This window comes from Panthera uncia, chromosome B1 (assembly GCF_023721935.1).
Source record: "Panthera uncia isolate 11264 chromosome B1, Puncia_PCG_1.0, whole genome shotgun sequence".
NCBI lineage: Eukaryota > Metazoa > Chordata > Mammalia > Carnivora > Felidae > Panthera > Panthera uncia.
This window is the reverse complement of record NC_064811.1, coordinates 34,394,996-34,420,967: the sequence shown is the minus strand read 5'-3', so window position 1 is coordinate 34,420,967 and position 25,972 is coordinate 34,394,996. Positions and strand designations below refer to the sequence as shown.

At 35.6% G+C, this 25,972-nt stretch overlaps 1 protein-coding gene across 2 annotated transcripts in view; it reads right to left on the bottom strand.

Moving 5' to 3' along the window:
* SLC30A9 (solute carrier family 30 member 9) overlaps positions 1–25,972 on the bottom strand; it is a 107,321-nt gene that overhangs the window by 25,971 nt on the left and 55,378 nt on the right. The window contains exons 4-10 of one of the 2 annotated variants that reach the window (XM_049631951.1): positions 25,044–25,106; positions 22,920–23,019; positions 20,592–20,684; positions 20,124–20,206; positions 14,499–14,557; positions 8,141–8,208; positions 5,360–5,462 (exon numbers count right to left, since the gene is read on the bottom strand). In XM_049631951.1, coding sequence (XP_049487908.1) covers positions 5,360–5,462; positions 8,141–8,208; positions 14,499–14,557; positions 20,124–20,206; positions 20,592–20,684; positions 22,920–23,019; positions 25,044–25,106 — 569 coding nt within the window. The remainder of the gene's footprint in view (positions 1–5,359; positions 5,463–8,140; positions 8,209–14,498; positions 14,558–20,123; positions 20,207–20,591; positions 20,685–22,919; positions 23,020–25,043; positions 25,107–25,972) is intronic. The other variant, XM_049631952.1, reaches the window with a different exon arrangement.

Below are 25,972 nucleotides of genomic sequence, written 5' to 3'. Positions count from 1 at the left end.
CTATTTTTGCAGGGGTCTTTTGTGGGTCCATAAAAATTTTAGGTTTGTTCTAATTCTGTGAAAAATATTGTTGGCACTTTGATAGGGATTGTGTTAAATCTGTAGATTGCTTTGGGTAATATAGACATTTTAACAATATTTGTTCTTCCAATCCATGAGCATGGAATGTCTTTCCATTTCTCTGTGCTATTTTCAATTTCCTTCATCAACATTTTATAGTTTTCAGAATACAGGTCTTTTACGTCTTTGGTTGTTTATTCCTAGGTACTTTATTATTTTTAGTACAACTGTAAATGGGATTATTAATTTCTCTTTCTGTTGCTTATTAGTATATAACAGTGTAACAGATTCCTGTACACTGATTTTGTGTCCTGAGACTTTACTGAATTCACTTATCAGCTTTACTAGTTTTTTTGGTGTAATCTTCAGGGTTCTTTATAGTATCATGTCATCTGCAAAGAGTGGAACTTTTACTTCTTCCTTATTGTTGTCTGACTGCTCTGGATACAACTTCCAATACTATGTTGAATAAAAGTAGTAAGAGTGGACATGCTTATCTTGTTCCTGACCTTAGGGTCAAAGTTTTCAGTTTTTCCCCATTGAGTGTGATGTCCACTGTGGGTTTTTCATATAACACCTTTATTATGTTGAAGTATGTTTCCTCTAAACCTACTTTGTTGAGGATTTTTATTATGAATGGATGTTGTACTTTGTCAAATGATTTTTCTGCATCTATTAAAATGATCATATGTTTTTATCCTTTCTCTTATTGATAGACCACATTGATTGATTTCGGAATATTGAACCACCCTGGCAACCCAGGAATAAACCCTACTTAATTGTGGTGAATGATTTTTTTAATGTATTGTTGGACTCAGTATGCTAGTATTCTGTCAACGATTTTTGCATCTATGTTCATCAGAGATTTGGCCCAGAGTTCTCTTTTTTGGTGGTGTCCTTACCTGGTTTTGGTATCAGGGTAATGCTGGCCTCATCAATTGGATTTGGAACTTTTCCCTCCTTTTCCATTTTTTGGAGAAATATTTAAGAAGAATAAATGTTTGGTAGAATTCACCTGTGAAGCCATCTGGTCCTGCACTTTTGTTTGCTGGAAGTTTGTTTCTTCGTTTTACTGACTCAATTTCCTTGCTAGGAATAAGTCTGTTCAAATTTTCTATTTATTCCTGCTTGTTTTAGTAGGTTAATTTATACATGTCTTCTAGGTTGTCCATTTTGTTGGCATATAGTTTTTGAAAATATTCTTATAATTTTTTGTATTTCTGTGGTGTTGTTTATCCTCTCTCATTTGTATTGAGTCCTCTTTTTTTCTTGATAAGTCTAAACTAGAGGTTTATCAATTTTGATTTTTTCAAGTAATTAAATCCTGGTTTCATTGATCTGTTTTTTTCAGTTTCTATATCATTTATTTCTACTCTAATCTTTAATACTTCCTTCCTTCTCTGTTGATTTGGGGTTTTGTTTTGTTTTTTTTCTAGCTCTTTCGGTATAAGTTAGGCTGTTCATCTGAGGTTTTTCTTGCTTTTTAAGGTAGGCTTATATTACTACAAACTTCCTTTCACAACAGCTTTTGCGGCATCCCAAAGATTTTGTTTTCTATTTTTTTAAAATGTTTATTTATTTTTGAGACAGACAAGTACAAGCAGGGAGGGGCAGAGAGATGGGGAGACACAGAATCTGAAGCAGGTTCCAGACTCTGAGCTGTCAGCACAGAGCCCAACACGGGGCTCAAACTCATGAACTACGAAATCATGACCTGAGCTGAAGTCGGACATTTAACTGACTGAGCCACCCAGGCGCCCCTGTTGTGTTTTCATTTTCATTTGTTTCCATGTAATTTTTAATTTCATCTTTGATTTCTTGGTTGACTCATTCATTGTCTAGTAGCCTGTTATTTAACCTCCATGTATAAGTGAACGTGTTTGCAGATTTTTTCTTGTGGTTGATTTCTAATTTCATAGCATCGTGGTCAAAAAAGATACATATGACTTTCATCTTTCTGACTTCGTTGAAACTTGTCCTGTGGCCTAATATGTGATCTATTCTAGAGAATGTTCCATGTGTACATGAAAAGAATATGTATTCTGCTGTTTGAGGATGGAATGTTCTGAATATAGCTGTTAAATCCACCCAGCCCAGTGTGTCATTCAAAGCCATTATTTCCTTATTGATTTTCTGTTTGGATGATCTGTCCATTGATGTGAGTGGGGTGTTAAAGCCCCTTACTATTAATATATTAATACCAATTAATTCTTTCAAGTTTGTTATTAACCTTTTTAGGTGTTTGAGTCCTCTCATATGGATGCATAAATATTTATAATTGTTGTATCTTCTTGTTGGATTGTCCCCTTTATTATTATACAGTGTCCTTATCTCTTGTTACATACACTCTTTAAAAAAAAATTTTTTTTTTAATGTTTATTTATTTTTGAGAGAGAGAGAGAGAGAGAGAGAGAGAGAGAGATAGATTGAGAGAGAGGGAGAACATTAGCAGGGGAAGGCAGAGAGAGGGAGAGAAAGAATCCAAAGCAGGCTCCAGGCTCTGAGCTGTCAGCACAGAGCCCAACGCGGGGCTCAAACCTACAAACTGCGAGATCATGTCCTGAGCTGAAATCGGATGCTTAACGACTGAGCCATCTAGGTGCTCTTCTTGTTATACTGTTTAAGTCTATTTTGTCCAATAGAAGTATTGCTATGCTGGATTTCTTTTGACATTCATATGCATGACACATCTTTCTTCACCCCCTCACTTTCAATCTGCAAGTGTCTTTCAGTCTGAAATGATTTTCTTGTAGGCAGCAGATAGACTGGTCCTGATTTTTAATCCCCTTGTCACCCTCTGTCTTTTGATTGGAGTGTTTAGTCCATTTATATTCAAAGTAATTATTGATAGATATGCATTTATTTGTCATTTTGTTACTGGTTTTGTACTTGTTTCTATAATTTTTCTCTGGTCCTCTCCTCTCTTGCTGTCTTTCACAGTTTGCAGCAGTTAGACTGGGTCTGAGTCAAATTTCTGATTCTTGGTTGTCTGATAATTTTATTAGATGGAACATTATGAATGTTAGATTAAGTGTCTGGATTTTGTTGTCTTCTTACAGAGTGTGGGGCTTTGTTGTAGCATGTCATTAAGTTACCTGCAAATCAGCTTGAGCCTTCAGAACTTTTTTAGGGAGGTTCTAAAATAGCTTTTATACCAAAGATCACTTAGCCTTACTAGTAAGATATGACCCTTCTATTTGCCTGGGTAATCAATGAGGACTGTATTCAGATGGTCAGAACTTGAATGTATCTGATCGCTGTGTAAGCTCTACTCTAGGAATTAGCCTAATGTTCCCTGGTGTTTCTTTGCCCAGACTCATGTAAAGATTTACCCTACACCCTTTGCTTAAAATTCAGCAAAGACACAACTCAAGAAAGAAAGAAAGAAAGAAAGAAAGAAAGAAAGAAAGAGGAAAGAAAGAAGGAAAGAAAGAAGGAAAGAAAGAAGGAAAGAAAGAAAGAAGGAAGGAAGGAAGAAAGGAAAGCAAGCAAGCAAGCAAGCAAGCCCGTATGTAGACTTCTGCTACTTTTTATCTGCAGTTCCCTCCTCTGTGGAACTCTGCCTTGTAATTTCTAGCTACCTCAGCCTCAGTGAACTCTAGTTTCTGCCTTCTCAACCCAATGAGACTATTATCTCCCACCTTCCTCCCACTATTCCAAATGTGTCTTCAAGCAAAAAAATGAGAGAGATCATACAGCTCAACTCATTTGCTTCCCTTCTCTCAGGGATCATCCTATTGCAGTCCTTTGTCCAAAGTTTGAAAACACTGTTTCATAAATTTGGTCCAGAGTTTTAGTTGTTTACAGCAAAAGACTAAGTCCAGTCCCCATTAGTCCCTCATGACTGGAACCTGAAGTTCCTTATGAAATGTTTTACAACTGGAATTTTTTACTCAAATTATACTAGCTATTATTCCAGGTCTGTCCACAGATAATCTACCAGTCTTTTAAACCCCTGAATATACTGCAGACTAGGGACACTTCAGGGGCAGCTGGGTGGCTCAGCTGGTTAAGCATCCGAGTTTGGCTCAGGTCATCATCTCACACAGTTCATGGGTTTGAGCCCCGCGTCGGGCTCTGTGCTGACAGCTTGGAGCCTGGAGCCTGCTTCAGATTGTGTCTCCCTCTCTCTCTGCCCCTCCCCTGTTTGTACTGTCTCTCTCTCAAAAAAATAAATAACAATTTAAAAATAAAAAAAAATATTTTTTGAATCCTAGATAAAAAAAAATGATCTTCAATTTTTTAAATAACAACTAATATTGAAACTAATACTCTGTACATACCCTCTTGCCCTATGTACCAATATTTTTATATTTCAGTATTTTTATGTTCAGATAGGCGTTCAACATTAGATACTGTGTTATGTATCTCTCCCCCAACTCCATACCACAACTGAGTGGAAAAATATTTTAAAGATAGTAGCTATTAAGTGTCTCATGAGTCTGAAATTTAATTCAAGGGAAAGATTGCTAGTACTAATAGTAAATGTCTTCTTTCCTTGCTTTTACAAAGGGTGTTAATTCACTTGACAGTGATGAGTTCTCAGGTTCAATTTTTAACTCAGATCGCTCTCCCTGCTCTCTACCATTTTATTATTACTTTTAACTTTGTCTAAAATATTGTTATTATACCTGTGTCTCTTACCATAAATTCTCCCAAATCTGTTCCTACAAAACAGGAGTATAAACAAATAAATGCTAACAAGGTATTCTCTTAATACACCACATTCTTTAAAATGTGAAAAGCAACATAAGTAGAAATGTTTACGATGTTCTTAAAAAAGACTTAGGTTTGTAGTAGTCAAAATCCTGAAAGTCGAAGGGGATTTAAAAAGGTATTCTAATTTTATAAAAATCTTTCTTCATTTACAAATTCAAAGAAAGGAATTTAAAATACCAGTCTAATGTAAAATGGTTATAATTCATCAATCACATGTGAATCTTTTATATCTTTATTCAAAAAACTTAAATTGGCTCTTATCGTCATAAGAACTCATATTCAGAGACCAAATTTCTACCTAATGGTAAGAAGCTCTTGTACAAAAGCCTCTGCTCAAACACTTAGTGACCGATAATCTTATACGTCATATTCCATTGTTGTAAGTTCTTAAAGCAGAACAACCTGCTTTAAAATACTGTGACCATTTTTCTATGTATTTCATCGTTCAAAAGTAAAAAAATTTTCATTTTATTCCTCATGCCAACTATAGGAATCATTCTATTTTTAAATAAGTCAGCTTTTAGACAAAAGGCTTAAAAATTACTTTAAAACTAGTAAGGAAAAAGCTTTCACCCCTCACCTGATTACAAGTATCAGATAAAGAATGTATAGCTTCAGAGAACATACTTGCGGAACCCGTATAAATCCAGGCAAGAAATTTAAAGAAGCAATTTAATCCATTGCTAGAAGAGAAAGACAAAACAATTTAGCATAGGTTTTGATACAAATTTCCACCAAAAATTTATGTAATTGACTATACATACCTCTATACTAGATTCTGTTCAAAGTAAATTAAAAAGAATCTCTAGTCTTCAAAGAACTTCTTATATTTTAGGTAACAAGAGTGCAAATTTGAAAAACACAGGTTATGGTATCATTACTCAAATGAAGAAACATGATACATGTAAAACAAATTACTTAAGTGTATTTTGAGAACTGATGAGAGTGTTTTATATTTTGACAAAATAAAGTTACAAAGGAAATTAAGTGTCTTCGGCGGGTTAAAGAAGATATGCACTTGATATTGTCTGGCAGACCAGTGTCAAAACCAAGACTTTGATGAAAGTCTGTTTTATCAAGCAGGCAGATGCCAGAGACGAAGACGAATCTAAACCAAGCAGTCTCAAGGTCATACCAGAAGATAACAGATGCTAAAAATAATCATGGTTAGCTCTGAGGAAGCTGGCTGGTCAGATTCCAACAATAATGACTGGGACGGCTTATCTCGGGCACTATACTAGTCACTATGTTTCATTATAACGCTATTATTATATAAATATTAACATCTTCATTCTATAAATAACAAACTATAGGTCCCCTTCCAGCTACCCTTTCCCCTCTTCCACTTCAGATAATTTCTTGAAAGAGTTATATGTGCTATTGCTGTCTCAGTTTTCTATACTCTGCATTAAATCTTCAAGCCATTTAAAGATGGCTTATGTCTCGGATACCTCATTAGATTATTCTTATCAACACCACAACTGTTTCTTATTATTAAATCTCTGAAAACATTTTAGTATTTTCCTTAATCTCACAGAAGCGTATGGCACTACTTTCTTAAAATGCTGTCTTCCCTTGGCTTCCATGGTATGCTGGTTTCTTCCTAGTTCCTGGTTTGCTTTCCTTTCTCTTCCTCAGTCTCCTCTGCAGGCTCTTTTCCTCCACCCATTTCACAGATGTTAGCATTCTTCAAGGTTTCCTCCTAAGAGGTTTTTCTTCCACATTCTCCAAGTGATCTTAACTACTCCTATGGCATTAATTATTATTTCTATATTAGTAACTCTCTAAATCCCTAATCCAGCTCTCCTCTGTGACCTTCAGGCCAATATATATTAACAATAATTATTAAATACCTATTAGGTACCAGGTATTATGCTAAGCAGTTTATATACATTACATACATTCTTCCGAGGAAGAAAGACTTCATTGCTAACCCTGCTTTACTAATGAAAAGAATTAATGCTACTGCACTTAGTGCATCACCATCTCTTCTCTATATGATTGTAAATGACTTCCTCCAGTCCAGCTCCTCTCCAATCCTTCAAGATGAGAATTATGTATTGTATCTTTGAATTTCAAGACCCTACCACAATTCCTGAGATGCCATATATATATATATATGTATATGTGTGTGTGTGTGTGTATATGTGTGTATATATATGTATATATATTAGAAATAAAATAACAAATGAAGTATGGAATTAAACTTTTTAAACATCCTAAGATAGACTAATCAGCAAAAGAAAAAAAAATAACAATAGGAATCAATTAGACAGAAAGAAAAAGAAGAGGCACAAATGTCAATTATGTTCTTCTGAGGTAAGTGAAAAAACAAGAGTGCAGATATTCTTCTGTAGTTACAACCCATGCTGGTTTAGTTATTCAAAAAATGATCTTGGCCAATTCACCATTTTTTCTTCCAGAGACACAGAGAGTGAGCGAGCGAGCACGAGAAGGGGAGAGGGGCAGGAGAAAGAGAATCTCAAGCAGGCTCCAAGCTCAGTACAGAGCTGACTCAGGGTTGATCTCACAACCCTGAGATCATGACCTGAGCTGAAATCAAAAGTCCCATGTTCAACTAACTGAGCCACCCCAGGTGCACATAATTCACCTTAAAAAAAAAAAAAAAAAAAAAAAATTCTATCAACCCCAATGAAAATAAGAGAATTTTCAATGTTTTTATTTATTTTTGAGAGACATAGAAAACACATGCAGAAGCAGAAAAGGGGCAGAGAGAGAGGGAGACAAAGGATCCAAAGTGGGCTCTGCTCTGACATTAGACAGCCCGATGCAGAGCTCAAACTCATAAACCGTGAGATCATGACCCGAGCTAAAGTTGGAGGATTAACCGACTGAGCCACCCAGGAGCCCCCAAAATAAGAGGATTTTCAGAGAGCAACTGTTCTTAGATCTTAATCACACCAAAAATAGACACAGTACAAGCACAGGTATCTATGTGGACTCTTCCTTCATCACTTTACTGACAATAATTAACAAAGACTCATTCAACTTCCTTCTAGAACAACATAAACTTTTGGGATGCTTGGGTGGCTCAGTCGGTTAAGCATCAGACTCTTGGTTTTGGCTCAGGTCATGATCTCACGGTTTGTGAATTCGAGCCCCACATCGGGCTCTGAGCTGATAGCACGGAGCCTGCTTGGGATTCTGTCTCCCTCTCTCTCGGCCCCTCTCCAGCTCTCTCTCTGTCTCTCTCAAAATAAATAAACTTAAAAAACAAAAGTATTAAAATGATATAAACTTCTAACTACCTAGATATTAAGTAATAAATGTTTATATTCATGGATATACACATTAAAAATAACATGTTTCTATTTCAAATGGCTTATTTTTCAGTACTTACATGCAAATGGCAACCATCACCACTTTTCCTGGCCCTTTAAAAAAAACTGATGTCGTTCTGGACCGTGGCTATAAAAAAGAACCAAACAAATAAATCTCTAAAATTTCCCAGGGAAGCAGTTTAATGCTTATAAGTGTCTCTGACACACCAGAAAAACATCTGTTCTTTCAAAACCTCTAAACAACTAGATTGATTGATTGATTGATCTCCAGAATTTCCTCTTCGAAAAGTGAGAAGATGGAAATTGAGAATGCCTATGGTCTTTTTCCAAAACCATAAATGTTTATTTTGCTTCCTTGTAAGTAATTTCCTATCGCCAGAAAAGATCTGAGTTGGTTACACAGAAACTAGGGATAAAGTGATAAAAATGTACTGAACTAAAACTGATACACTCTAAAATTTTCCCATTTCCCAATTTCCCATTTTCCATTTTCCCATTTCTTAACTTTTAAACAAGGAACAGCCAAAGCCAAGTTTCCTTCTCTAATTTAACTCCTTACTGCTCTCTAAACACCAAAGACCTCGAGTGATAATAAGTTTAATTCCTAAACAGACCAAAACAAAAGAAATAAACCAAGTAAAGAAAAATATTTTTCTTGAGTTAAATGTAGTTTTACTCTTCCTTCAATGTATACTTTCTGTGTTTTTTCTCTTGCTCTTTCCTCTCCCTGGAATGTTATCGTCATCTTCCAACACAATCTGTCCAGGTTTTACTCATCCTCTTCCATGTTACGCCAGGTGGCACTTTTCTACGTAAAGCCTTCCTTGGTCAGTCACAGAGAATAAATATTCATTCTGCTGCACATTTATTATTAAAATTCAATTCAATTTAATTTCTATTAAAGTACTGCATATATTCCGCCTTATGGCATTTATTCAAGAAATTTTTATCGTGCAACTACTACATGCCTGGCACAATTCTGATGCTGGGACCTGACAGTAAACAAAACAAGAGTCCCTGCTTTCACTGATCTCCCAGTCTAGTCCAGAAAGATAGAGAATAAATCCATAAACAAATATATACCAGAAAATAATGAATAAAATAAGGAAGATAAAACAGAATGGAGAGGAACACGTATGGGAGGGGGAGGGTATATGTGGGAAGATTTATTTTAACTAGAGTAGGAAAGAGGTTCAAGGATGATAAGGAAGCAACCATGAAAAAATCTGGAAGAACAGTTTCAGACAGAGTATACAGCATATTTAAAGGCTGGAAGAGAAGCACAAAATAAGGTTGGTGTGGCTAAGAACATAGAGAGCAAGGAAAATGGTAGGGGTTGAGGACAGAGAAGGAAGCAGGGGCCATATCCCATCGGATTTTGGAGAATATGGTAAGGAGTATAAATTTTATTCTAATGGCAAAAAGAAGGCACTGTATGATTTTATACAGATACTTGACATAGTCTCATTTATGTTTTACAAAGATAGAGTTTATAATGTAGAGACTAAATTATGGAGACAAAAGCATAGTGGAGAGAACAATTAGGAGGATACTCCAGGTAAAAGATAGTGATAGTTTAGACTAAGGTTTCAATAAGAGACATGGGGAGAAGCAGTTATACTAGGTGTCTATTTTGAAGAAAATGCCAGTCAGATCTGCTGATGGGATTTAAGTATAAAAGGGTCTATAATAAATGTCTAACATTTGGAGATTGAGTAAAAAAGCAGTTTTGTTGCAGAAGAGATAAAGAGGAGGTATTCATGAAATTAGAAGGAAAACCAGGTGAAAGACTGTCTTGGGCTCCTAGAAAACAAGGTGTTCCAAGGAAACAGAATACTGCTGGTGGTGGTAGGCACTTGAATACTTCTCCTCTGATTTCCATGAGGACAGATACTCACACCCCCGCTGATACTGTGGCCTCTTGCATTTAGCCAGTCCGTCCCCGCTCCCCAGTGGCCCTCTGGAGGTTGACTAAGTTTAGCGAGGTAAGTTTGGGAGAGAATGCTGGGCATGCTTATTAACTCCCTCCTTTATTTTGGGATGTGGTACACATTCTCTTCTGTTCTTTCATGGCTACGTATCTGGGTAAGATGGGTAGAACTGTCTACAATTTACTGGGTAAGTCTAAATAAGAAGAGTCTCTAAGATCTCATACGCTGGCTCAGAACTCTGAGAAACAGCTGAGGAAAACAAATGAGTAAAATTTTAGGTTGTTACTGGGATCATGTCACGTGAGAGTCAGTTCTTGGTAAGTCACCACAGCTTATGGCAGTTTTGTCCCCTAGCAGCAGACTACAATGGTTTTGCAATTAGAAACAGCCCTCACTGAAGGTGCAGGTCCTGTAAGACAGGGTGCTGCAGCTTAAATGTGACTTCTATAGAGGCACCTTGGCTTGGTATTGCCATTTCAGGCATGAGGGGAGAAAAATGCCTTTTTCAACTTGTTCATACTCTTACAGTGTTTTGCAGTCAGGTCTGCAGACCAGGATTTTACACAGCACCTCCTAAGTTTCCTATGGACCACAGAACACAAGAGGGAGCTTCTAGATTTAAAGTGTTAGGGTCAGGTCTTGACAATGTGCAATTAGATGCCCCAAATTTTGTTTTGAACTGCCTGCAGGACTAGGATAAGGAACTAGGCAGGGAGAAACCCTATTCACATGACTTCAACTTGAACTTAGATATGCAAACTATAAATTCTGACCATGGCTCTAGATTTCCGAGTTCTATCACTTACTGATAAATAGAAACCACAGTATGTCTGTCTTATTACAATGAGAATGTGCCGCACGCATCCTTTGGCTGAAGAGAGAGAGAAAAAAAAAAACCTCCATGAAATTATTTTAGGAATAGTAAAAATGTATAGAAATAAATGCAAAGATGCTGCTTAAGATGGTGGAAGATGAGAAATATTTCTTTGGAAGAAAGGTTTAAGGACTTTGGGGATAAATAAGATAAAGAAAGAAAATGATATCTTTAAAATCAGAATAGAATATTAAAGAATAACAGATTCGCTGAGCTCAAACTGTTCTGATAAAAAAGACTGTAGAAAAGATGATTATGTGTTAGTTGTCACTAGATCAGAAATAGTGACGAAGTCCAAGGAAAAGCAAGAGATCCACAAGGAGCCAAGATTCACAAGCCACTTGGGAAGTATCCTGTTAAAGTTACCAATAAATTCCATAATGAAAGCAATGGGAGAACCATCCCTAGAAATCAGAATGGCCACCATGCTGGGAACTACTGAAACTGGAAGATGGGTACATCAAATATCTATTTTTTTCTACTTTTGCATATATTTGAAAATTTTCATTACAAACAATTGTTTTTAAAAATATTGGAACAGAACCAAAATTTGGCAATATTTCAAAAAAAGACTACCAACAAAATCAGCAAAAAATACTCAAAGCACTACTGATGTATTTCAAGGTTATAACGGCAAGAGGAGATAAAGGTACTTCTGATGGTCTAAAGGACTAGAAGAAGAAATTCACAGAATTAGAATTCTAAGGGAAGGCACAAGAAAGTAGAAACATATTAAAGGAGAAATATATTAAAGTAACAATGAGAGGGGCACCTGGGTAGCTCAGATGGTTAAGCGTCTGACTCTTGGTTTTGGTTCAGTCATCATCTCACAGATTTGTCAGTTCAAGCCCCACGTCGAGCTCCATGCTGACAGCACAGAACCCACCAGGGATTCTCTCTTTCCCTTCTCTCCACCTCTCCTCAGCTTGTGCTCTCTCTCTCTCTCGAATAAAAATTTTTTTTAATGTTTATTTTTGAGAGAGACAGAGACAGAGCACGAGCAGGTGAGGGGCAGAGACATAGACACAGAATCTGACGCAGGCTCCAGGCTCTGAGCGGTCAGCACAGAGCCCAATACGGGGCTCAAACTCACGAGCCTTGCGATCATGACCTTAACCAACTGAGCTACCAAGGCGTCCCTAAATAAGACTTTTAGATAGATAGATAGATAGATAGATAGATAAAAACTTTTTAAAAAATAAAGGGATAACGACAAATTAGATATCAGATAGATAGTGTTCTGAGGAGAGAATGCTTTTGGCAGACTCAGAAGATAGTAAGTTCATATATATCAATCACTACTGGAATTTCCTAAGACGAAGAAAAATACCATAGAAAAACAAGTGTCTCGATCTGGGGAGAAAAAAAAACAAGTAAAAGTAAAGAAGGTATTTAATTCCAGCAAATAGGACTAGCCCCATATATTTCGGAGAAGGAAAGCAGCCATCTTCAGTAGGAGAGTGAATGTTCCTTACAGGAATATGGAACAGTAAAGGGAAATTAAATACTAAGGTGTTATCCTATTACTACAAAAAGGGGTGTAACAGAAAGAAATTCTATTCAAATCCTGGAACATTTCAGGGTTGACGACTATTAATCTTCAAAGGCCTCTAGTGACACAGATTTCAGAAGTCAATAGCTACTATTCAAAAATCTGGTGACAATGACCCTCCATGTGAAACAGATACAACAGTAGGAACAGACCTTCCCAGGGAGCAGGTCTCACCAGCCTCACAGGAATGGGCAGTGGCAGCAGCTACCATAGCACAGAAGTGAAAAGGCTGGCTCATAAGGCATACCAAGGCTCTATCTATCACTGGGATGCCAGAAGCACAAAACTCAAAGGGGAAATGGAAATTAAAGAGTTTTGGATATAATAAATGGAAAAGAAAAGAATATCAAGTAAAATATGACTAGAGTCTTCATCACTGCCAACTTAAATTTTGCCAAAAGGGAGCAATGTCTCAAATGTAACTCAGAAAAAAGGAGACAGTTTACATGGCGGGTCTTTTCTCCAGATAGGACACTGACTTCTTCATGGGAGATACCTCCCAATTAGGTTTAAATGCAAAGCTGACTCTGGACATGACTACCTGGTATTTCGGAGGTTGTGGGGACTTTGCTAAGAGCCATTTCAGTGGAGTGGTGGGAATCAAAGCCCAAATGAAGAGAATTCAGAAGAGAATAAGAGGTAGAATAATAAAGGTAAACTTTCTATACTGGTCCCAATAGTAATCCTTCTAGTAGGAAGTATTCTGGCACACAAGTAGGTAAGTCAGTAAATCTGGTGATGGAAAGTGAGGTACTTTTATCCAATTACATCCTTTTCTTTTTTTTTTTTTTAATTTTTTAAAATGTTTTTATTTATTTTTGAGACAGAGAGAGACAGAGCATGAGCAGGGGAGGGGCAGAGAGAGAGGGAGACAGAATCGGAAGCAGGCTCCAGGCTCTGAGCTGTCAGCACAGAGCCAGACGCGGGGCTCAAACTCAGAGTGTGAGATCATGACCTGAGCTGAAGTCGGACGCTCAACCGACTGAGCCACCCAGGCGCCCCACATCTATTTTTTTCAATGAAATATGAAGCAAGGACATCAGCTGAAGAGTAAGGCTATAGGAAGTTTGGGAAGAGAGGAAAAGTATGGAATAGCTATCTCACAGAGTAAAGACAATGAATGTCCTCTGCAAGTTTAGTAAAACTGTCAATATATCCACTGATTTTATTTTTATTAATTAAAAAAAAATTTTTTTTAACATTTATTTATTTTTGAGACAGAGAGAGCATGAAACAGGGGAGGGTCAGTGAAAGAGGGAGACACAGAATCTGAAACAGGCTCCAGGCTCTGAGCTGTCAGCACAGAGCCCAACACGGGGCTCGAACCCACGGACCGCGAGATCATGACCTGAGCCGAAGTCGGACGCTTAACCGACTGAGCCACCCAGGTGCCCCCACTGATTTTATATATACATATAATAAGAAAGAACAATCAGTGGCTGTGAAATGTTCTCCTCCAAGGGCTGAACATTTTGGGTACAAGCAGAGAAGTGGCAGTTTGAATATTTAATCAGGGTTAGGAGTAAGAGAGAGGATAAAAAAAATTAAAGGTGTACGTGAGAGTTAAACTTTGCTAAAAACCTACGAAAACAGTCTTCTCCGTCACCTACAATCTATACACTTATGGTTTATAACACTATTATGAATTTAAAAAGAACATATGTCCCAAGTTTTTAAATTTTTTTTAATGTTTATTTTTGATAGAGAGCACGTGAGAGAGGGGGAGGGGCAGAGAGACAGAGGGAGACACAGAATCTGAGGCAGGCTCCAGGCTTTGAGCTGTCAGCACAGAACCCGCAGCAGGACTTGAACTCATAAACCCGAGATAATGACTGGAGCCAATGTCAGACACTTAACTGACTGAGCCACCTAGGTGCCCCCCTCCCAGTTTTTTTAATTTTAAGAAAACCACACAGAAGCAAACAGACTATTTCAGTAAGTTACAATGTGCTCAGGAAAATCTTGAATTATGATCAGATATGCTAGATTTTCACAAAAGACTGACACTAACACTTCACCGTGCAAAATATATACACATAATAGCAAAAAGATAACCTTACCTTAGTGTTTCCCAGGAAGTCTCTATATTCTCTTAATATTTTTTGGTTTCTAAATAGCCCTTTAAAAGAAAAGAATCACAAAATACATTTAGCTCATACATATTCTTATCAGTCATATTTTAGGTTAGCACAATTATTCTCTTTAAGACTATGTTAAATATATTCCACAGGCTAGCGGCCAAATACAAAATGGGCAGAGGACTCTTCTTTCTCCAAAGAAGATATACAAATGGCCAACAAGCACATTAAATGGCCAACATATCACACTAATTATCAGAAAAATGCAAATTAAGACCACAATGAGGTATCACCTCACAGCCATCAGAATGGCCATTATCCAAAAGCAAAATGAAACAAAACCCAAAAACAAGTGTTGGCGAGGATATGGAGAAACTGAAAACCTTGTGCATGCTGGTAGGACTGTAATATGGTATAACCACCATGGAAAACAATATGGAGGGTTCCTCAAAAAAATTAAAAACTACCATATGATCTAGCAATCCCACTTCTGGGTATACACCCAAAAAATAAATAAAAAAGCAGGTCTCAAAGAGATATTTACATACCCATATTCAGAGCATCACTACTCAGAATAGCCAAGAAGTGAAAGCAACCAAAATGTCAATGGACAGATGAATGGATAAACAAAAGGTGGCATATACATACAATGAAATATTATTCATGCCTAAAAAGGAAGGACATCCTGTCACATGGACGAACACTGAGACAGTATGCTAAGTGAAATAATTCAGTCAAAAATACAAATATTGTATGATTCTATTTACCTGAGATATCTACAGTAGTCAAATTCATAGAACCACAAAGTAGAATAGTGGTTACCAAGGGCTACAGGTACGAAGAAAGGGCCATTGCTTAACAGGTATAGTTCTAGTCTTACATGATGAAAAAGTTCTGTGAAATAATTTCTAGAGATTTGTTTCAGAACAATGCAAAGATACTTAACACTCTGTTAAAATGATAAATTTTGTTGTGTTTTTTGTGGGAAGAAATCTGGCTTTACAATGAGAGAAAGGCACTTTGATATTAAGATTCTGTTCTCGGGGCGCCCGGGTGGCTTGGTCGGTTAAGCGTCCAACTTCAGCTCAGGTCACGATCTCGCGGTCCATGAGTTCGAGCCCCGCGTCAGGCTCTGTGCTGACAGCTCAGAGCCTGGAGCCTGTTTCAGATTCTGTGTCTCCCTCTCTCTCTGCCCCTCCCCTGTTCATGCTCTGTCTCTCTCTGTCTCAAAAATAAACGTTAAAAAAAAAAATTAAAAAAAAAAAAAAAGATTCTGTTCTCAATATTACCTGAAAATATGAGTTACTTAAGCCTGATAGAAGAACCAATTCCTCATTTCTTAGCCCAACGTTTAAAAATACAAGAACAAACTTCTATTACTATCTTTTCTCAAATTGTGAACTTTATATATTTCCTTTAATGTATGTACAAGCTACTTATGGTATCATTATTTTAAAAGCAAGAGACTAGAAATGACCTATGGGGAAATAACTGAATAAACTATGGTATACCCCCCAAAATGGGAGTATTATAAAAGGAATGAAAAAAATGTCTCTATTTACTACTATAGAATGGTCCTTAGGACATAGTGTCAAACAAAAAAGCCAAGAACAGAAAATATACCTTATTTAGCAAAAGGGGTCTGAGGGGGTAATACCAGTGTATATGCTATTTCTATTTCTCTTTTAATAGTATTGTACTATTTGTGTTTTGGAACTTTTTTTAATTTAAGTTCATCTATTTATTTTGAGGGAGAGAGTGTATATGAGGGGCAGAGAGACAGAGAGAGAGGGAGGGAGGGAGGGGGAGGGGGAGGGGGAGGGGGAGGGGGAGAGGGAGAGGGAGAGGGAGAGGGAGAGAGAGAGAGAGAGAGAGAGAGAGAGAGAATTCCAAGCAGGCTCCACGGGGCTCAATCTCATAAACCATGAGATCATGCATGGCCTGAACCAAAATCAAGAGTTGGACACTTGGGGTGCCTGGATGACTCAGTTGGTTGAGCATCCGACATCAGCTCAGGTCACGATCTCATAGTTCGTGAGTTTGCGCCCTGTGTCGGGCTCTGTGCTGACAGCTCAGGGCCTGGAGCCTGCTTCAGATTCTGTGTCTCCTTCTCTTTCTGCTCCTCCCCTGCTCACTCACACTTTGTCTCTCTCTCAAAAATAAATAAAGATTAAAAAAAAATTAAAAAAAAGAGTTGGGCACTTAACCGACTGAGGCACTCAGGCGCCCCTATATGCTATTTCAAAATATTTTTTTTTAATGGAATAAATAACCTCAAAACTAATTTTTTAAATGGTTACTGATACAAGAGGGAGAACAGGGTGGAGAGGATAGGAGTAGAAGCTAAGTTTCTCTGAAGTATTTTTATCTGGTAGATGTGATTCTAGATAATCATGTAAATGTTTTACAAAATTATAAAATAAAAATAAATCAAAATTATTTCTAAAAATCATAAGCAAAATGAAACAAATGAACCAAATTTTACATCTATTTTGTGGTTTATCCATACAGACAGAAATTCCAAGTGAATTTAAAACACAGAAATATAACTATATATCCCTAGTTGGATATATACTAAAGACCAAAAAAAAAAAAAAAAAAAAAAGTAAATCTTAAATCATCCTGATGGCAATAATATTGGTATTATTATTAGAAACTACACTATATTATTTCTATATGTGTAAATAAAAAATGTAATTAATTATATCAATGGACTAAAAAATAAAATTTTCAGTGTAAAAGAGATACAAAACACAACAAAGAAAAAGAAACATTCAGTTTTTCAAAACAGCCTACATATCTTCTCTCTTAAGGAAAAAAAAGCATTTCCTACCTCTGTCCATGGCAAGACCTTAAACATATGATAACCTACTACAAATGAATATCCCTGATGCCCAAAGTAGACTCTCTCAATTTTATTTCCTACTAGAAAGAAATGTAGTTCCTTCCAGAGATGCGTAATGCCCAGTCCGGGGCAGGAAATATAGAAGATAAACCTGAAACATCTTACTGTACCTAAAAGCAAGGAGGCTACAACACTAGGGTTATGACAAAAGGACTTTGGAACCAACTTGAGGTGCTTCCACTGGCCAAAAATGGGACAATTTGAGTACCACTACTTTGCCCTACTTGGTTTTTCCTTCCTTGCATATCTTCCTTCAGCTGGTTTCACTTCTCCTTGATCTCCTTCCTATCTCACTGCTCCCCCTCTTTATACTGAACTCCCACACTCTCAAGAAGCTCTCTCTATCCCTTTTCTATCTATATTACTGACCATATTTCCATTTAGAAATTTCACCAACTCATCAGGGGAAGGTAATATTGTCACCTTTAAGCTTTGGTCCTGTACAGAATTTAGAAATACAGTTGAAGAATTCAGATTCTCCTAAATAAAGCCTGTCAAAGAAAAGTTAAGTGTATATTTTTCTCAGATACTAGCACCTCTATCTACATTTTAATCCTGCCACATTCTATCAGTTCCCCAAAGTAATAGAACAGATCTGTAACTGCAGTGCCAGCATCTAATTCCCCAATGCAATCTGCCCTACTGGAACGACATTTGATCATATTCAGTATTAGCATCTGTATTACTGAAAAGATACTCAATGTAAGTCTTTGAATAGTGATACCAAAATTCTGAGGTTCCCTGATCCCAGTATATATTTGTTTTACTGAAATATTTCACCCCTGTGGATTTAGGTGCAGCTCTCTTTAGCATATCTGTGAATATACAGTCAACAAATGTTTGCTTCTTCTAAGAGGCAAAAACTGCACAGATCCTAGGATTCACTGATTCTCCTTATTACTTTTCAAAATGCTGAACTATGATTTAAAGGACTTGGATTGTGCAAAACAATCTACACTTGCTCAACATACAGATATCTGAATGTCATATATTCCAGGCCTACAAGAACCTCAAATATAGTCCTTATTCCTCCTGACTAGATTAGCTGGAAAGAGACAAAATGTTTTTTCAACTTTGTCAAGAAAAGAAATAATCAGCAGGTCACTCATTTTCTTTGCCAAAATTAAAACTATACAAAAACATCCTAGATCTTCAACTAAAGGGCAACTGAGAGGATATTAAGACCTACTGACAGATTATTGAGGGCAGTGGTTAGTGAGCTTTTCTAAAGCAGTTTAACCATCACCATCATATGAACTAACTAAAACAAATACCTGTTTTTTAGAGACAGATACTGAAATATTTATAGATGGAATAATAGAATAGCTGGGACTGGTTTCAAAATAATTCAGCGGAGTGAATTACTAACCCTCAGTAGAGTGAGGGTTAGTAAAGGAAATACAGATAAAACAAGGTTGGCCACGTGTTGATAACTGTAAAGCTGAGTGATGGGATTCTCGAGGAGTTGTTACACCTTTCTCTGTACTCCTATGTCTGAAATCTCCCACTAACGGGGGGGTGGATAAAACAAAATATGAAGAAGGAGCAAAAGAAAATATTCAGAACATACAAAATTAAGGGTTAAAAATACACCAAAAACTCATGAAAATCTATTTTAAACGATACACAATCTAGCAGAAGAGTAAAGGATATAAAAATTATCACAGAAAACTAAGAAAAACAAATATATTAAAAGATAACCAACCTCAGTGGTAATCAGAAAAACTCAAAATTAAAGGTACCATCTGTTGTCCACCAAATACATAAGAAAGTTAAAACAATGGTAACATCCAGCACTGTCAAGGATATGAAGAAATAGTCACCCTCATACACTGTAAGTATAAATTGACACAATATGCCTTTGGAGAATAATTATTTAGAACTAATCATTCTATCAAATCTTAAAATGCCCATGTCCTTCAACCCTAAAATTCTACTAACATTTTATACCATGTATTTTTAATAACAGTATATATTATATATTTTAAAATATGACATTCACTAATGGTTCTTTGTAATGGTAAAAAATTGGAGAACATAAAGCTTGTTATGTCCATATAATGGAATACTCTGTAGCTGTTAAAAAAGAATGGGAGTGAGGTAGAGTTCTATAGACATGGAAAGATGTTTACAGTCACACTAGTAAACATAAAGGACAAGACGCCAAACAATATGCATAGTGTCACCCAATTATGTTTAAGTGAAAAAATGTGTACAGAAATTTGAAAATTCATAAGAAATATTCTGGATAGATATACACCAAATTGCCAACAACAGTTATCTATAGTCAGGAAAATGAAATAGTAACTACAGGAAATGAAAGGAGGCTTTTTATTCTTTATATATATATAAATATATATATATCTATATATATACCTATATATAGACATATGTATATCTATATATAGATATATATACATACACAAATATAATCTTCAAATCAGACTATAAATTATAATATTGACATATCTTATAGAAACAACCATCTAGCTTTGTTACCTCTCATCATCTTTAAAGAGCCATACAGGAGGGAAAAAAAAAAAAAGGTACTGTTTTATAAAGTGGAAACTGGTATTTGCTAGAACCAACAGAGCCAAAGTCAAGAGACCTGCAACTGCTAGGAAGTAGTTATTCATTAAAGGCCCCAGTTTCACCTACATGTTATGTTTTAATTAACTCCACTTTAAATTGAATATACTTACTTTCTCTGTATTCTATTTCTGCTTCCTTACGCAGTTTTTTCTCTCTGGCAAGAGCTTCAGGGCTTCCCCAAACTTCCAAAGATCTGCACATACACACATGGGCCATTGACAATGGACAATTTTAACGACTTTATTGTAATCATATTTAAATCTAGACGAATTATAACTATATGAGAATCTTACAACAAAGCATAAGGTCCTTTAGAAAAAATATAAAACACTGAAGAAGCTTTTCTAAATTAAATCTAAACAGTAAGAGTAACTTCAACAGCAAATTTTCTTATAAATTTTGATATACTTTTAATTAACTAGTATATACCAGTAACTCACAGATAGACAAGTTTGCAAATATGAAAATACTCTGCTTTTTAAATATATCCTTTAAAAACTTATGGGTCTATTTAAGATGGGTTTTTATTAATCCCAAATTTGGCTTGTACATTTATTCTAAAAGAACTATATTCTTACTTTGCCTCCACATCCGATCTCAAGTATACGGTAAAGGACTCGGTATCTTCATGAGGACTTCGTCGTCTGATTTTTCGAAGTTGTTCCAGATCACTGGAGAAAGAAACATGCTGAATTTATTCAGACAAGGTTCATATAGTTGAGGTACTCAGAAGGATTATTAGGGGCAGATAAAAGCCACTACCTTGATCCTGATCTTTAAAGGCTATACAGATCAGTTAAAGGCTTTAAAGATCAGTTTAAAGAAGGCATTTTTGCATATAAAAATTGCTCTAGAGACAGTGAAAAACAAATTATTCTTGATGCTCACTATAGATAACATAACATAATATGTAGAGATTCAACTAATTCATCAGTGTTTGTTTTTTATCTGTTATGGACACTCCACTGCAATGTCTGATGTATGAGGAAAAAGTGAAAAGTAGAAAAAACATGGATTAGGATATCATCCTCTATTTAAGAATTTAAATTTAAAACTTATAGTCATACTTGTTTATATCATTAATACTAATTGATAATACTAAGTGGTAATACTATTTATAGGTATCAAGTCATAAAGTGTATATGTCAATTCTGTGTTATTTATTTTCCATTCTCTTAAATTCTGAAGGGTTTATGTATTCATCAAGTCACGGCTAAATAGTCATTCTAAATTTGATTATTGGTCTTTCTAAGGAAATTCTACAAGAGCAATGGAAAGACCTATAAGTAAAAATCTGGTTACTATGGAATATATTAAACCCCAAGAAATTATTTTGGAGTTTAACATAAGTCAACAACCCGGGCACCTGGCTGGCTCAGTCAGTAGAGTGTGTGACTCTTGACCTTGGGGTTGTGGGTTCGAGCCCCAACTTGAGTGTGGAGATTATTTAACATAAAATCTTTAAAAATAAATAAATAAATACATAAATAAAACAAGTCAACATAACCAACCATCACATATTAGTAAAAAATGTTTACCTATCAAAGATATGTATCCTAGTTCCCTGATGCTGACTCACTAAGTGAGCCAGGTTGCCACTGACCTCTTTACTATGTTTCTTGGCCTACAATGCGGAGACAGCAACACCTAATCCACTTAATTGACAAAATTTTTGTGAGAACTAAATGAAGTACTCAGTGTGAAACAGAACATTCTTTTACATCACTGTTACAACTGTTTTTACAATGTTACAATGTTGTTTTTAATAGTTAAGTAAGTTACAAAACTGATGACAGGAATTCTTATTTCTTGATACTATAATACAGAGGATGTGACCAGGAGGGAGAGGGGAAAAAAAACTAAATCTGATGTCTAAATTGCCAAGAAATCTTCAATGTAATATGGCTTCCTTAGGTAAACACACAAAAGGGGGGGGGGGTTTCTAAATTTGTGACAAATATCTCAATAAATATCTAAGATTACAACAAAATTAGTAACAAAAAGATACCAGAAAAATAATTTATGCTCAACAGAAACCATAGCTGGAGTATAAACATAAATGTAACTAAATTACTCAACTCTGCTAGCCAAATAAACCCAAAACTTTAAAAAGTTAAACAAATACACAAATATCTTATTAATAATAAGTTACATATTAACACAATAATAAAACTCCTAAGGTTCTTGTGGGATACAGAGGTTTTGAAGAATCTTTTTTTTTTTAAAGTTTATTTATTTTGAGAGAGAAAGTACGAGTGGGAGAGTAGCAGAGAGAGAATGGGAGAGAGAATCCCAAGCAGGCTCCATGCTGTCAGTGCTGGAGCCCTACACGGGGCTCAATCCCGTGAACTGTGAGATCATAACATGAGCCAAGATCAAGAGCCAGATACCCCACCAACTGAGCCACCCAGACACCCTAAGAACCTACCTTTTTGAACTTTTTTAAGAGATCACAAAAGACTGGAGTTGCTCATGTTGAAGCAGAATTCAGTTTAGTAAGCTAACAATCTTAACATTTTTTAACTGAACAAAATAGATCTTCAATTTAAGAAGTTGTCATGGGAAAATTTCCACATGGATGGTAGCAAGTAACATATTCTAAGAAATAAATGGCTATTTATTTATTTATTTATTTATTTTTTTAACATTTATTTTTGAGACAGAGAGAGACAGAGCATGAACGGGGGAGGGGCAGAGAGAGAGGGAGACACAGAATCGGAAGCAGGCTCCAGGCTCTGAGCCATCAGCCCAGAGCCCGACGCGGGGCTCGAACTCACGGACCGCGAGATCGTGACCTGAGCTGAAGTCGGATGCTTAACCGACTGAGCCACCCAGGCGCCCCTAAATGGCTATTTAGATTAGATAGAACTATCACATTAAAAAAGAAAAAGAAAAACCTACTATACCTGGATTTCAGACAGAACTCATTTATTGCTCTGACTCCAGTGATGAAATTATTCTGAGTGTACTTTGGTCCATATTCCCTCTTCTTAAGGACTGCTTTGACTAAAACCAAAAATAATAATTAAAAAAATAATAATAAATATGCAAATTGGAAACGATATTAGAAGATAAACATTTGCTGATGTTTAAGTGCGTTCACTAATGAATTTCATAGAAAATTGATGTTTTTCCTGATGCACTGAATGGCATCAGAAAAGGAAATTCTCCAAGTGCAGAATAGGACAGAATCCCATTTGTTGCCTAAATGTAGATTTTATCTCCATAGCTCAGCTATAACTGATGCCAAAATGCTAATCCTTTGTCTAATGGACATCTTGTATAGGTATTACTGGTCTGTTTAAATTGTACTAATACAATTTAAATTGTCTAGGGTCTAAATGAAAATGAAGTTTCAATAAAAAAATTCCATACTGGTTCAATGTTTTTCAAACATTTTTTATAAAAAATGAAAACAGAAAGTAATCAAAGAGTATTACATACAATGAATAAGTACTCTTTGTGAAAACTTTTGTTTTCATTCATATTTCTTACGTGAGGTGTAGTCAAAAAAGGCCTGAAAGCCACTGAACTATTTCAAATAATGTAAGAAAGCTAAAGTAAACGTAAGGAATATTTTTATCAGTTAAAAATTAAAGGAAGTTTAACAAAATTATAGAAGGTTTATTATGGGTAATAGGTAAAATTCTGTGTTCTACTAAATTATTTCCCCATTACCAAGCATCAAATTGTTCATTAAAAAACCAGAGATCAATAACAAAATACCAATTTGGCATCAATTATAGTCTGTGAATTAAAAATTACACTCAACATAGGTCTATGTTTATAAATCATTGCAAAATGAGACTTCTGGTCACATAACGTAGGTAAATAACATGAGCAAATATCTGAAGAGCAGGACAAAACAACACAAGTCACGTGTTCCGTTTCAAACTGTCACCCAGTTACTTCATATTCTATTCTCAGATCTATTAATGAGTTTTCCATTGTACTTTGAAGTGGAAAGAGTATATTAAGACTAAAATTACCTGTCACTACAGTAGCTAGAAAGGACCCTTAAAATAACACATTAACTATTAAAATCAAATGCACAAATAATATTTAATAACACTTCCAACAAAGTGCAGTATAAAAAATCAAAACTTTATTTGAAAAAAATACATATAAGGTAGTTCAGGTTTCTTTTTGCATGAGTTTCACGTCTCTAAACTGCCTTGCTCTAATAATCCTAAAATTCTAAATCCAGATAAGCTACTCTGGAGCAAAGAGAAGAATTACTTCTTTCTTTTAAAAGATCAGTGTTTTTTTAAAGATTTCTTTAAAGTATACAGAAATCCCTCTTGGCCTGCCCTGGCCCAGACTGTGGATGATGCTGCTGCAATCATATTAATTATTCCTAACTGTAACTGTATACTATGGACCATCTTCCAGGTTACCCTAGAAAAAAGAAATTGCATTTAGCAAAATCTCACAGGGGTGAAAAATACGGCTCAAGGAAAATGCCCAAGGCTATACAGCTAGTACATGCTGGAGCCACAAACTGAATCCACTTTTGCCTGATGCCAAAGCCGTGGTGCTTCTAATCACAGTTACTGCCCTGTAAAACACGCTGCTTTGGAAATGAGAGCCACAGCTCGTACAAAGAGCAGAGCTGCAAACAAGAATTCCCTCGTCACTCAGTTATTCCCAGAAAACAAAGTCAAAAAAGAATGTCCAAACTCTATCTGGATTTGAACGTGGTGTAACTGAAAGGTTTTGGGTCTCCTGCTTTTTAATCACATTACTTTTCTAAAAATGATAAAGCAATTGATCACTTTTATTTGCCATTACTCCTTTCTTTGGGCTTTGAAAAAACAATTACCACAAAATTTGTGACCAAAATGCAAAGTGAATTTCGGTAGAAAATTAGTTTATAAAGAGGAGAATAAATGCTTATGGTCAGTATGTTTAAAGAAAAAAAGGGACTGTACACTCAGAATAATGTAATTATAAAGAGCTCTATATAAACTAATTTCGTATATTTAATTCAAAACACCATTACAATAAAAAAAAGAATAAAATATATTTACCTCTTACTTGGAGAGGTTCTTGCTTAATGAGTGGAGCTTTGAGTTCAGCACCTATATTTTCTGCTAGAAAGTTAATTTTAAAAAGTTACATTAAGTAGTTGCTTTCAAACAAAATTAAAAACTTAATGTTAGCTAACAATCTGGCAATATATAAAAAATATAATATATGATAGGCCAATATCCTAGGAATACAAGAATAGTTGAACATTAGAAAAACTATTAATTCCCCTCATTAACTGACTGAAGAAAAAAAGCTATAGAATCATTTCAAGAGCTAAAGAAAAAGCATTTACTAAAATTCAACACCAACGCAAGTTTCAAACCTTTTTTAAAAATTAGGACAAAAACGAATTTCCTTAGAAAATAAAACAAACCTATAACAAACATATTCAATGACAAAAAATTAGGTGCATTTCTTTATAAGGTACAAAACAAGGACACACACTATAAATTCTTCCACTCAAAATTATTCTAGAGATATTAATGAGGAAAGGATGACTATTGAGTGGTACTGGGAAGAATGTACAACACCCCCCAAAATTCACTAAAAATTAAAAATTAAATATACTTCATCCCATAAACAGCCAATTCCAGGTAAATTAAGAACTTAAGTGTGAAGGCATTTACATGCCTAAGAGACAACAGAGAATATTTTTATGGTAGAGACAGATTTCTTAAACAAGAAAAAATGGACATATTCTACTAAACTAAAATTCAAAACCTCTGTCCATCAAAAGATCCCATTTAAAACAAAACAAAACAAAACAAAAGATGGGTGCCTGGTTGGCTCAGTCAGGAAAGCATTTGACTCTTGATCTTGGGGTTGTGAGTTTGAGTCCCATGTTGGGTGTGGAGATTACTTAAAAATAAAACCCAGAAAGAAAAGAAAAGAAAAGAAAAGAAAAGAAAAGAAAAGAAAAGAAAAGAAA